The sequence below is a fragment of the Octodon degus genome, unplaced genomic scaffold (assembly GCF_000260255.1).
Source record: "Octodon degus isolate 3935 unplaced genomic scaffold, OctDeg1.0 scaffold00343, whole genome shotgun sequence".
Classification (NCBI taxonomy): Eukaryota; Metazoa; Chordata; class Mammalia; order Rodentia; family Octodontidae; genus Octodon; species Octodon degus.
Genome location: NW_004524919.1, coordinates 106,936 through 120,801, shown reverse-complemented (window position 1 = coordinate 120,801; position 13,866 = coordinate 106,936). Strand labels below are relative to the sequence as shown.

Below are 13,866 nucleotides of genomic sequence, written 5' to 3'. Positions count from 1 at the left end.
CTTTTCCTCTCTTGATTAGTTAGTCCTCGAGATTCTGCTTCCCTTTTACTTGTATTATACATTTCTATTTGTATTTCTTCCTTTGAGTTCTTATACTAGGGAAACTATATGATATTTACACATGTGTGTCTGGTTTATTTCACTTATGAGTATATGTTCAAGTGGCATCCATTTCAATATAAAGGCTTTGAGTTTATCTTTATTAATAGCTGAATAATACTCCATTGTGTAAAAATACCACATCTTTTTCAACCATTTCTCAGGTGATGGGCATCTTGGACCATTTTGTATTCTTTAAGAAATAAAAATAAAAAATGAATGAAATATGAAGTAGCATTCCATTAGACAAGGATACAACTTCTTTATCCAATCATCTGGCATAAATGGTGCTTCTGGCTGGGTGTAAAAGCTGAATACTTAGCTACTACAAACTGTACTTGTATAAACATTTTTATGATTGTATCACTGTTTTAAGCTCTTTGGAGGAAGATACCTACAAGGACGATAGCTGATCATTCGAATTTCTAATTTTAGTTTTGGGAGAAATCTTCATACTGATTTCTATAATAGTTGATCTAGTTTGCATTCCCACCAAGCATGTAAGAGGGCCCATTTCCACAACAACCATGCCAGCATTTGTTCTTCTTTGATTTCTTGATGATTGCCACTCTTTTTGAAGTAAGATAAAGTCTTAGCTCTGTTTTAATTTTCATTTTTTCAAGGGCCAGAGCTGTTGCACACTTTTTCATATATTAGTTGACCATTAGTAGCTCTTCTGTGTACTGTTTGTTCATTTCCCTTGCCTATTTCTTGACTGAGTCTTGAATTCTAGGTGGTATAATATTTTCTGAGTTCTTAACATACTTTAGATATTAGTCTTCTGTCTAAAATTGTTACCTCTGACTTTCTTGCACTACTTCATGAATATCTGTAACTTCCTACACTCTCAAACTTTTACAAGCTTGGGGATATTATCTGCTTTCCTAAAAAAACCAATTTACCCACAGTAAAGTTATGGAATTAGGCCAGAACAGGCCTCCCTTTTGGTTCAGTCTTCAAAAAATTCTCATAATATTGACATTTTTGCTAATTAAATTCTCCATTATCACGTTTGGATCACTGATTTGTGGCCAAAATTTCTTACAGGTTGTGGATTGATATTCAACCAGATCCATGGAGTTAAGATGTTTCAAGAACACTCTTGTCCTTTGAGTTTGACAGAATACTCTGACAGGGTATTAAGAAGAAAACAGTCTGCTTGTGTGTCCTCTCTGTTCTGATGGCACTCTGAGTTGCTTGACAGCAGAGTAGCTGTCATGAAAAATCTGGGAAGAGGCTGAAGGAAGACCCAGAGGACCCCTGGAAAAAAGAGTGGAGCGATTTTCTTGGAGAAATGACGTAGAGCTGAAGAAGGAGAGAGGACCTCTCCTAGGGCAATAAGCTGCCACCAACCCCAGAAGGTAGAGCTCATGTGTACAGAACAGCTTCTGTATCCTAGGCTGGCTAGTCAGTTGCACTGGTCTTTCTGTCCCCTTCTGCTGTAGCTTTCTGCATAGGGCAGATTTTGCAATGACTCCCTGTCTCACTTGGGCTGTTGCACCTTGTGTGATTCCCATGTGTAAGACTCATGAGTTCCTTCTGATGAGATCTGTCAAAGGTAATATATTAGATGAGACTTTTTGTATTCTTTAATGTAGGGTGAGTCTACTGGGTCTCACCACACAGATCGGACTTATAGTGATCTGCTTGTGTTCAGCCTCACAAGAACTGGGATTATAGGCCTGCGCCACCATGCCCAGTCTCAATTGCCTTCTAAGCATACCCCAGGGGTGGGACCAGCACGGCAGGCTGGGGATTGAACCTCTGACCCTTCAGATGAGACTTTTGTTCCTGATTATATTATAGTCATCATTTAGATCTGTTGGCCTCTGGGCTTCATTTGTCTCTGTTGTTGCTTGAATAAATTAGGTACCATTTAAGGTTATGTGACAAGATACTGTAAGTGTCCACAAAAACTCAGGGTAGAGACATATGGCTAACATCTAATAGGACACTGATGACTTCAGCCTCCAATAAGAAAAGGGCATTTTCTGCCTACCTACCTAATGACCTTTGTTTCAGTAACTTTTCATTCAATCCTTAAGTTCAACTGCATGCAACACCATAATATAATGTCCCATGGATCCATAAGACCCCACCTAAGTTGTATTCAGACCCCTAGCCTTTTCACATGATGAGGTACTAAACGTGTATTGATGCACTGGAACATATACAGTGCTACTGTTAAGTGAAATCTGAAAATTGATAACTCTGCTATCAAAGATACTAAAATATAATATATAATCATGAAGCCTGCTCAGGCTTCAAGAATCCAGTCTAGTTGCCTATGAAATATAGGTGCTCATCCTAAAGACCAAGAACCAATGTTGGGCACATTTGTTTGTCAGTCACAGGTGAAAGTGAGTGTTGGTACCTAGACAGGCTATGGTTGCATGGATGGGAGAGGTTCCAGCTTCATTCCTTGAGTGGGTGTGGTCAGGAGTATAGGATTCCTCCAGATGCATTGTGCAAACATGGCCCTATGAAGCTACTACAAGCTTTACCAGAATGATGAACAGAGAATACTTATCCCTGTTAGCAGAGACACTGACTTTGACCAGTAAGAGAGAGTAATTTGTAGAAGTTAGAAGAACACAGAAGTTTAACAGAAAAGAGGCAACACTTCCTCCATAATAAAATCTACTTTCATGTGTCACATAACATCCAGAACTTTCCAATACAGCCTTGGCTTGGAGACACTCCTTGTGGCAACCAGAGATTTGCTTTAGGGATTTCTTTTCAACACTTAGGTCCACATAAAGCCCCTGAATCCCTAGAGTTCAGTACCTAACACCCCCCCCCACCTCTGCCCTGTGTATATCTTTGGCAAGACTTCTGGTAACTTTCTTCAGGCTGGCTTGTGCCAAGGCATTATTAGTTTCATAAACATTTCTCAGGTCAACTGAATCCACTTTGAACTGGGATGTGACCAGTGACTTCAACCCCAGGTTATCACCTCCTTGCAGTAGAGAGATGGAGCAGGCAATACATAGTCATCATAGATATCGGTCCACTTTGGATGGGATGTTCAGTTATTGGCACTTAATCTGCGGAGACCATATGGTGAGACCTCAGGGTTTAAGGCTTCAAAAAAAATTTAAAAGTGTTTTCTTCTCCACTTATTTTTATTTGTACATGTTAGAGAATGTAGCTAGATGCAAAACAGGATTCTGAAAATATTAAAAGCAAACAGTTTGTATTTTCTTGAAGTGAAAGCTCAACAGCTCTTCCCTCCATCTTAGCCTCCCTGCTTGGGTCATAGTGGATTAGCATCTCCTCCTTGAAATAGAATTCAGCAGAGTCCCCAGCTGTGGCAGAGGTATCATGGCCTCACATTATTACATTATTCATGGCCACAGTGTTATGGTCATAAGCCCTTTATGTAATTGGCTATAGCATTTACAACTTTATAGGAACATGAGAATAAGAGATGCTTCCTATCAAATAAAAGTATGCATCCATGAAAACCATCTTCCACATTGTACCAGCTCACAGAGACCCCTTGATCTTCTAAGCGCTTCTTGTAGAGCAAGCTGTGATCACGGAGGATATCATACTCACAGCTCACCAAGAAGGCCTCAGGGAGTTGAGCAATGATCTCATCCTCAGCAAAGAGGGGGGAATTTTCTGCATCTAACAGATGTTTGGTTTCCAGATAGGCAGCCTCATTAAAAGGCCCAGGAAACTGGGGTTCCTTGTATTTATTCTTGAATTTCTTGGGGATGTTATCAGAGCTGAGCCATTTCTCGTACTTTTTCCAGGTCTCTTGAGGTATACAAGCACCCGTTATCAAGGCATCTTTCCAGGAAGGGTCAATGGCCATATATTTACAAATGCACATCATCATGAAGTCCAGGGGGAGGAATGGCACATTTTTGTGCTGCTGAGTGGATGGTAACTGGAAATTTACCATCTGGATGATTGGATAAATCAGGACTTGAGCCCGGATCTGAGGAAGATCTTTTTGGCCCACCAAGGCCTGGGTGATCTGGGCTACGGCTGCTCCTCCAGCACTTTCTCCACAGAGCACAACCCGGGAAGGGTCCACATCATAGGTTTTCAGTCTCCTCAAGAAGTGGATGGTGGCATTCAGGCAGTCATTGGCAATGGCAGGGTAATGGTGGTCGGGAAGCTTCCGGTACCTATGGAGAAATAAAGAAATGAAGAACAATGTGCATAGTGTCACTAAAAGCCATATGAACACAGTCTTCTTCCACCCTTAGGAGATTTTCCCCATTTTTTTCTTCAGAATGACCCTAAAAATTAACTGTGGGTATCTCCATTGCTTTCCTATATTAATATGAAATGCCTGCCCAGTAGCTGGCTGTGCAGGATTCTACATTTTTTTATTGATTTTATTGAGAAACAAATAGCAATGAGACAGTTTCAAAACAGGTTAGTAAGGCAGTCACAATAATTAATACATTGCATATTGTTGTCTTTGTAGTAGTTATTCATAGTACAAGATGGAAATATGATATTCTGTCCAAACACTATTAGTACAAATATTTCTTCTCATTGAATTAAGAGAAAGTAGCTGTATATCTATCCTAATTATTATATATATATATATGTATATATATATATATCACTACAAAATGGTCCTCCATTTATATCCATTTTTTTGTTTAGTTTTGTCAGAGATGGATATTCCATTTCCATTTAAATACTGTAGGTGTGTCTACATTCTAAATAGCTCCACTTTATATGCTTCACATGCGTGCACAATCCAATACAAGTTGAAAACTATTAGCTTCAGAATAGGAACAAGATGTAATGAAAAACATGGTACATGAACCTATTGTTGGTCCTCACACTATTAGGGCCCAACATGGTGGAACAGTGTTAAAACGTAAGGCTGGAATGAGAACACAACTGCTGCAGTAAACAAATACACTTTGTAGCATGGCCCACTCTAACAGACCCATTCTGAGACCCTGATAAAGTCACAGAGGCATAACTTGTCAAAAATTGAGAAATTCTCACCTAGAAAAAAATTCTAAATAAACTATCTTCCCTTGTCCTGAGTCAATTTGAAATAACTAATTTTGGAGTTCGCACGTCTGGAGAACATAGTATTAGTTTCTCATTAGTTTTGCTGTAGGCAACACCTCTGCTGTCTGGATTATGGCAACATCTGCCCATGTTACATCCGAGGACTTGAAGTGTTCTCTTTTACTGAGAAGACTGACTCTTTCCTTCAGCCAACAGACTTCTTATGAGAGACTAAACTAAGATAAAAGGCATAGAATCTCTGTCTTCACTTTGTATCTCCATTGCTGCATTCACCTATTCTTGAGACAGATTCTCCACACAGACCTATTGATCATATAAGAACTTTTTCATGAAAATTATGGCACAACATTAGCTTGCCTACTGTCTGTTGGAGCTGGTATGTTGTCTTTCCCACCCCCTCCTTGTGCTTTTTCAGCAGTCAAGCACTGAAAGGCCTTTATCCCTATTAGAAGTCCTGGATGTGTGTGCAGGATGATGGTAAAGCTCAGAAATTCCACAGCAAAATTGACCCCCTCTTCACCCATCAAGTACAAAGGCAGGCTGTTTGTACTTGAGAATGATGCCTGCACAAAGAAACTCAACAAGTTGATGCTGACCACCCAGAGGTCAAAATGTCTAACAAGAAGAATCATTTCAGTACTGGGCATTGATCATCAATCTTCACACTAGGATAAATCTCCAGTAGTTTTTATATTTTAGGTTTGATAAGTGCTTGGCTATGTCACTAACTTCCAAGATAGAATACTACTTTCGATCTTTCTGTCATCGTTTCTCAGAGGGCTGCCTTGGTTATTCAACAAATTTTTCACTCCCTTCAGTAGAGATCTAGGTTTGATGCATGTTCTTGTCCTATTAAACTTTGTTTTTACAGGAGTGTGTAAACTTCCAATATTTTCCTAGTCTTGCCTCTGTCACCTTTGGATCAAAAGATGCAGTCCTGTGCTGGGGAGATAGCTCAGCTGTCTAAGCACCTGCCTGATAAGCACAAGCACCCAAGTTCAATCCCTGGTATTATAACGTGCCAAAGCCAGAGCAGGGGATGGTGATGTATGCCTGCAATCTCAGTGCTAGGGAGGCTGAGACAGGAGGATCACTGCAAGTCTGAGCAACATAGAGAGACCCTGTACCAAATAAATAAACAAGTAAATAAATAACTTTTAAAAACTTCAATCCTCAGGTTTCAGTCCCACCACCTGTCAGTGTGCAGGTCAAGGTGAATTAGCTTTCAGCCAGAGAAAGGAAAGCAGAGCAGAGAAAATCCCACGTTTTTCAATGCCCCTTAGGCATCTCCTCCCACACATCACGCACTGCATGCCCTGGTAGAGAAAAGCTCCTCTTCCGGCTATTCATTCCTCCAGTCATTCCACCAGGACTGCTCTGACCTACAATCTGTACAAATATGTGGAATAAAACATACACTGAGGAGCAGTGTGAAGAACAAGAGGTGAAAACAATTCCTGGACTGCCCCAAGTTGTGTGCCACTGCATCTCATGTCCAGCCCATGGGTCCTATCACCATCACCACCATGTCCAACAGAAAGGCTGGAGGGGTTGTTAAAATTGATAAAGCCAAGATGAAGGATGAACCACAGAGAAGATCTGCAAGGTGGTCTGCTAAACGACCTTCTCCACAGCCAGAGCCCAAGCCTAAAAAGGTCCCTGCAAGAAAGGATGAGAAGCTATTCAAAGGGAAAAAGGGAAAGCTGATGCTAGCAAGGATGGAAATAACCCTGCAGAAAACAGAGATGCCAAAACAGATCAGGCACAAAAAGCCAAAGTTACTGGAGATGCCAAGTGCAATGTGTGAATTTCTGATTACTGTGTACTTCCAGTGACAGTACCATTTGAAATACTCTTTCTCATCAAGTTTTACTATCGACGCTATTAATTTGTACATTTAAGCTGAGCTAGTAGAAAAGAATTCAACTCTGAGATCCTCTATGACTTTCTGCTGTTGCTTATTTACTATCAATGCTATTAATTCATATACTTGAGCCGAGCTAATGTCCTCTGCATTTGTTCTGGGTGGGCATTTGGCTTCCTCCATATGTTTCTGCATTTGATTCTTTACTGCAGATGTTATTAATTCAGGGATTTCTTTTTTCATTTCCAATCTGAGGTCATCTATATCTTTCTGCAGCTGTTTCTTTATTTCAGAAGCCATTGATTCTTTGCTTTCAGCTGTGTGATACCCAATTTGTTCTGTGTTAGTGTCCTCTGCACTTGTTATGGGTGGGCTTGGGTTCTGAGATTGCATTTTGTTCCTTCTCGTCATTTTGTAGCACTGTCTTCTGACCTTTGTTGTACATCTTTGTTGCAGTTATAACCTTAGCACCTACTGAAGTTCAGGTGCAGATCTACAAAGTTTGGATTTATCCAGCTGTGCCTGGCTTGGGTCTGGCTGCTGTGCTCAGCTCTTTCCTGTTGCTGCCCTTGGGGGTGAACCTGTTGTGCCCCTCTGGCAAGATGTTCTGCTCCTGGACTACCTGGGTGGTTCTGTCCCCTACACTCTCTGCAGGGCTTGCAGCTGCAGGGTTTCACCCAGGCCTGTATGCCAGGCCTGAGCTGAGTCTGGAGGGGACAAGGTGGAGTAGGGTGGTGAGGCAGCTCTCCCACACACTCACTGAGCCTGGGCTAGGACTGGATCTGGGAGTTCCCAGAACACAGCAGAAATTCCTACTCAGCAGGTGGGGTGGAGGGGGTACTATGGAGTCATGGGGGGGGTGTCCCCAGGGGGTGGAACATGGTCTCACCCATGCTGTGCCTGGACTGGGACCAATAGGTCCCGCCGGTGCAGGGTAGGTGGAAGCTCTCCCACACACTCACTGGGCCTGGGCTAGGACTGGGTCTGGGGGTTCCCGGAATGCGGCAGAAATTCCTACTCAGTGGGAGGAGTGGAGGAGGTGCTGCGGAGTGGTAGGGGGCATCCCAAGGGGGTGAAAGAGGGTCTCACCCATGCCGTGCCTGGGCTGGGACCCGTAGGGCCCGCCGGCGCAGGGTAGGCAGAAGCTGTTCCACACACTCACCGGGCCTGGGCTAGGATTGGGTCTGGGGGTTCCCGGAATGCGACCCTCATCAAGTTTTAATAAAATGTAGAATTTTGTTTTAGTTTTTAAAAAAGCTATGTTGTTAACACACAGAACACTTCATTGTTGTTTTTTGGGGAAGGAGCTTATGTCACTGGTTGAATTGATGGGGAGAAGACACCTTTCCTTGCTAGTTTTGAGAGACTTCCTCTTGGCTCTCAGGAGGAGGGATTCCCTGATGTTGACACATGTGGTCACCTTGGCATAAATGCATTGTGGTAAGGGACAACTCCTAGTTCATTTTATGTCCTCTTTTCCTCTACCATTAGTATAGGCTTAACTCCCTTGGGCCTAAACCCTATTATAACCTGATTCCCAAAACTGATGTTACCAGTGTGTCTGGAAATCTGGACCTGCCAGTAATGTTGAGATGGTGTCCCACAGGAGCAATGATTTCCTTTTCTAGATTATGGATCTTCAGACTGATAATTCAGCCATTATCATTTCCTGAAAGTCAGGGTCAGCTTGTGAAAAATTGTTAAAGAACATGCTAACTGTGAAATGACAACTTGCCCTGTAAACTTTCCCTACTTTAGAGCATCAAATGAATACTTCACTGGATTTTACAGTGGCTTTCTGATTTTTAGTAGTCTGAAGGGAGTTTCAAGGGAATTTGAAAGTGGTTGTGTAGTGTTAATGATTGTGTGCCTACGTCCTGCCTGAAATAGCATGATTTTCTATGAAAAGTATCTTTCAAGAGGCTGGACACAGATTAACTTGGCACAAAAAAGTTATGCTGAGCACTTTCCTATAACATATCACCTTATAAAATAGAAAATATCTTAAAAGATATCACAGGGAACATTCACACACAATTTCTGTGCTTACCATTCAAAAGATCTTAGTCATCCCAAGTATTAGGAGACAAGCGATCTAGTGGCAGAAGTTCAGACACAATGGTAGCCCCATGTGATCCATGCTATCAAGAAAAGCCTCTGCCATCTTCAGTGTCTCCAGAGTTATTGGTGTGGAATGACAATCTGGAGTCACACACTGCCCTCTCTCCTCAGGCTGGAAGCTAGCAAGGTTTGAAAGGGCTAGCGGACATCCAGAATCTAAGGGGAGAGCTTTCAGATTAACTCACTTGTCCTGTCTAAACTGTGTTCACCTTCCTTTTTGAGCTCTCTTGGTGCAAGAATTAGCATGCTAGTGAGTTGTACCTAACTGGCCCTGCCTCAACAGGATCAGAATTGTATCTTAAGAAACTCTCCATCCTCATCCTGAGGTGTCCTGATGTGGAAAGTAGGTGGATAGGTAGGAAGTTACTTAATGACACAATGAGAATCTACAGAGCCTTCAACACAACCACAGCTAGGACCTTGACTGTGAGCTTGAGCCAACCCTGACCACCCCACTACCTTCTCTCACCTCAGTCCTGCCTCTACACTGAAGAGGGTTTCCTTGAATCTTTCCTTTTTATATTATTTGGTTTTAACTACATACATCCTAGAAGGTATTAATATAATTTTAGTTGTCATAATATTATTTTTAAAGCATCAGGCTTCATGTAACTCATTATCTTACTTATTGACCCACTACTAAGATTCATTCATATCTTAATACACCCTGCTGTTTATTAATTGATCATGTCATACTCCTGGGAAGGTCAGGCAATGTTGCACACTACTCACTCTTACGGGACTGATCTGTGTGCTCCCCTGAGGCAGGCATCTTCCCAGGCTTGGGCCACACTGAATTGAGCTATGTCTGTGTGCTGGGTGCATGTCCATGACTACCTGTTGGCTTGAGGACTTCTCCATGCTCTACATACATTCAGTAATTTCCCTCCCATCTCATTCCCATGGAAAATCTGAAGACTGTCTCATAAACTCACCCCACAGACAACAGCACAGAATTCGTCTCCAGGGCAAGGAAAAGGCACACGTTGTGGTAAAAATCTGCAAGATGAAAACAGACCCAGGTGACACAGGAGGAGGGCCTAGCTCCTCCCCAACTGCTTCAGAGAGAACAGCCATAAGTGGCATGTGTTGATGTCCTATCTCTTGAATCCTTCTACTTTGGTAAGCACTGCCTTGGAAAAGCCAGACATCTTCCTCCATCTCCCAAATGTCAGGGAGGAAGAAAATTCTGGGATTCACCTTCATTGATTAGTTTTACACTGGAGGCCAGAAATGCTTACAGAGCTGAAATTGTCAAAACCAAGTCAAGCCAAGTTGAGCATGCCTGTGGGAAATCATAATTTGGTGCACTTATATTAATGAAGAAATAAGCAATGGCTGGATGGGACATGAACCCCAGTAAAGAGGTTCATCTGAAATTCTAAAAGGCAGACACACTGATGTGAGTAGGCTGTGCTACAGGACCAATACTGGACCCAGAACCTGCCAAATGCACCTCTGTTCAACCCTTTCAGCCCCTGGTCTCAGCACGGTGACACCAGGAAGCCTATCCACATCCTCTGCAGGGCTGACTCCAAATCTTCATATGAGGGTCTCGGTGGGGGCTTGGGAATCAAGATTTTTTAAATCACACCAAGTGTTTCCCATGTTCAGAGGAGCCAGAAAGGGGCCTTTAAGGGGTATAGTGATGATAGGGCAGAAACAGAAGCAGACATACTGTGGGGTCAGCTGAGTTGAGGGTCAACATGCATGACAAAGGTCTGTATCACACATCTCATCCCCTGTACATTGGGTCATCTGGGATATTTTAGTATCCACCCTGACACCACCCTGAGAAAGACTCAGTGAGCCTGAGGAAGAGCTGGGGTAGGTAGGACCTTAAAGACCCCAAGGGAGGTTAATAACACCCCAGGCCAACAGCTCTGCAGGCCATGGCCTTCACCTTGCATGTCTAACCACCTTTGCCACCTGCTCTACCACCCTGAATTCCTTCTACCCTCAGTTTTCCAGCTCCTCATGCTCCAGAGCTCTGCCCCTGCTGCCCTGCTGCTTAGACTGAGTGGTGCTGAGTTAGGGTGGGGCCAGTGAGACATCCACTGTGGGTGCAAAATCCAGGGCCTCAGGACCCTGATCCTTCCTGATAGACAGTGTGTTGGCACAAAATCTTACAAAGCCCAAACTAATACTCAACATCTGCAATAAGCAAAATAAAGCTTTATTTATTTTGCTTTGCACTTGGGAAAGTCACTCAGCCCTACCTATTCTTTTGCTATTCAGTTCAACTTAGTTTGTTATGTCTGTGTTGTCCCTTTAAATATTGCCCTGATGTGCAGTACTAGTTCTCCTGATGACTGGAGGTATGGGTGGCTCTAATTTTAGGTCCCAGACACCTGCCTCCCAGGGCTTCCCCAGGTTCCCACCTAGCCCAGAATGACCTGCTTCCCATCATGTAGCGCCTACTCTCCATCATGTGCTGGGTCTGGGCTTTAGTGCTAATCTCTTAGAGAAACTTAGTCTAACCAAAGGAGCCTAATTCAATGACTCTGAATTATTCTTTTCTAGCAGGTCTGGTTTATCACCATGGGAAACTACCCATCATGTGAGTTCCCCTGCCTCTTCTGTCCAGCTCCCTCATTGACTGACAGGCACTTGAGGTTAATGCCTGGGCCCCTTTTTGTATATCTGAGTGACTTGTGCGTGGAAAGTGTCTCACACTAAGTGCTTGGTAAATATTTGCTGATTATGCTTTACCTTTGGAAATTATATCTGCCATGAAGACAGGATGAAGTCTGGGGGAACATGCCTTGGGGCTTCTGAGAGTAGGGACTATACACAAGGCTAAGACCCAGGGCTGCCATGTGTTTCCAGTTAATTTATGAAGGTATGGACTGTTTCTTTGGTAGTGCTGAGGATGGAACCCAGGATTTCATTCATTCTAGGATAATATTCTACCACTGAGATACATCCTCAGCCTTGGGGACATCTTTGAGGTTGAGTGAGCTGCAAGTGTAGAGAACCAGGTAGAAGGATCATTCTGGAGGTGAAAGGTGTGAGCAAGAGAAGGTAGGCTTGTCTCCCCATGGTTCTGCAGAGATAAGGACAATACATGGGTTGAAAATCACTGTGGAACAAATAGAAAGGGCCAGTGAACAAGTAATGCAGTGGCAAGGGACCTAGATCATCATGCAATAGAAACCATTCCCCAGAGCCAGCAATTCCATTAAATTAAATGAATCCCATGCCCTCTCTTGGATCCTCTGAAGAAACTTCTATGGTTGATTCCTCTGAATCATTCCATAAGATTCCTCCTGTGATCTCTTGCAAAATTATTAATGTTCAAATACCCTTTTTCCTCTTCCAACATTGGGCAACTCCTTACCCAGGCTGCCCACCACAGCAGCTCCACCATGGTAGAAAATGATGCCTCTCCTTGAGCCGCAGGACATTTCCTTGGGCTGAAACAGCCTCACAGGGATTGTTCCATAGTGCAGGTCCGTCACCACCACTTTAGGGTCCATTCTTTTTACAAACAATGTATCCTGTACAAAACGGGCAAATTTGGGCATGGAGAAAATTCTCAGCTTCTCTAGTATGTTTCCCTGATGAAGACAAGAAGAGGAAATAAAAGCAGAAGTGAGGTTAGGATGCGGAAGGCAGGTCTAGCCACAACGACCACTGCTATGGCATCTCAGATTCCTCCCCTGCCTCTGCATGTGGATTTGACTTTTTGCACCTTGTGAGCTCTGGTTTGGGTTCAGATAGAGACCTGGCTTTTCAGGTTCCACAGCCACATAGTCTTGATTGCATAATGCTGTTGCCATGATTTGTCTGTCTGTTCCAAAGCTCATGGTGAAATTACATTGCCATGACAATAGTATTGAGGTAGAACTTTCTTCAGTGATGAGGCAATGCCCACAACGACCACTCAAGATGCATGTAATCTGCGGTGGAGGGAGTAGATTAGTTATCTGTGAAGTAAGGGCCTGAAAACTGAATGAGTTCAGACCATGTTCTGTGTCTCTCAAGCACATGCAAGCTTACCATGTTGCCAGGGGTTGTTGCAAAGTACCCATTGCTGGTGCAATGCTTCTGTCCTTCCCAATCTGCCTAACTGTGAGCCAAAGAAGTCCTCTTGTTTATAAATTACCTGCTCTGTGGTATGTTAGAGCACCAGATTAAAGACTGAGATCGGACCTCTACCAATCTCAGTTATTTGGTGGTTGAGCTCAGACTTGAAGTGACCCATACCAGTGGAAAAAATTCCACCAACCGTCCAGAGACAGAATTTTTAAATCAAATATTCCTAAACCTATTTATCTTTGCCAGATGTCATCTAATGTTGTTACCAAACTAACAAGATAGATACCACTGTCCCCACTCCACAGATGAAACTGAGACACAGAAAGTTTTGTACATGGCCCATGATAACGCAGCTAGTGAAAGGTAGGGCAAGAATATGCATACTCCCTGGTTGCAGCAGATTCTTCTTACCTTTATACCTCCTTGTCTCCTGTATAGTTGTACACAGAGATAATCAGTGTAAGTTGTTTGGCCACTTCTATGTGCCCAGAGTTGGGAAATTGGGATTAACTCAAGTTGTCTGCCTCCTACACAGAGGATAAAACCTTCTTCCCAATTCTTCTGCAACTCTAGACAGATGTTGATCTACTACAACGATCTCACCCCAGAGCCTTGATCAGAAAACAGCACACAGGGCCACCCTGAAAGGGTGCCTGAATTTTCTTATGATTTCTTATATAAAGAGTACTTATGAGGTGCTTGCTCTGTGCTTGAAGCCCCGTTTA

General features: G+C 43.0%; 1 protein-coding gene and 1 pseudogene across 1 annotated transcript in view; one reads left to right on the top strand and one right to left on the bottom strand.

The window, feature by feature from the left end:
* Positions 1-3,466: 3,466 nt before the first annotated feature.
* LOC101560731 (arylacetamide deacetylase-like 4) overlaps positions 3,467-13,866 on the bottom strand; it is an 11,529-nt gene continuing 1,129 nt past the window's right edge. Inside the window, exons 2-4 of the mRNA XM_004647951.1 lie at positions 12,441-12,660; positions 10,036-10,099; positions 3,467-4,241 (exon numbers count right to left, since the gene is read on the bottom strand). Coding sequence (XP_004648008.1) covers positions 3,467-4,241; positions 10,036-10,099; positions 12,441-12,660 — 1,059 coding nt within the window. The remainder of the gene's footprint in view (positions 4,242-10,035; positions 10,100-12,440; positions 12,661-13,866) is intronic.
* Positions 6,642-6,922, top strand: LOC111814518 (annotated as a pseudogene).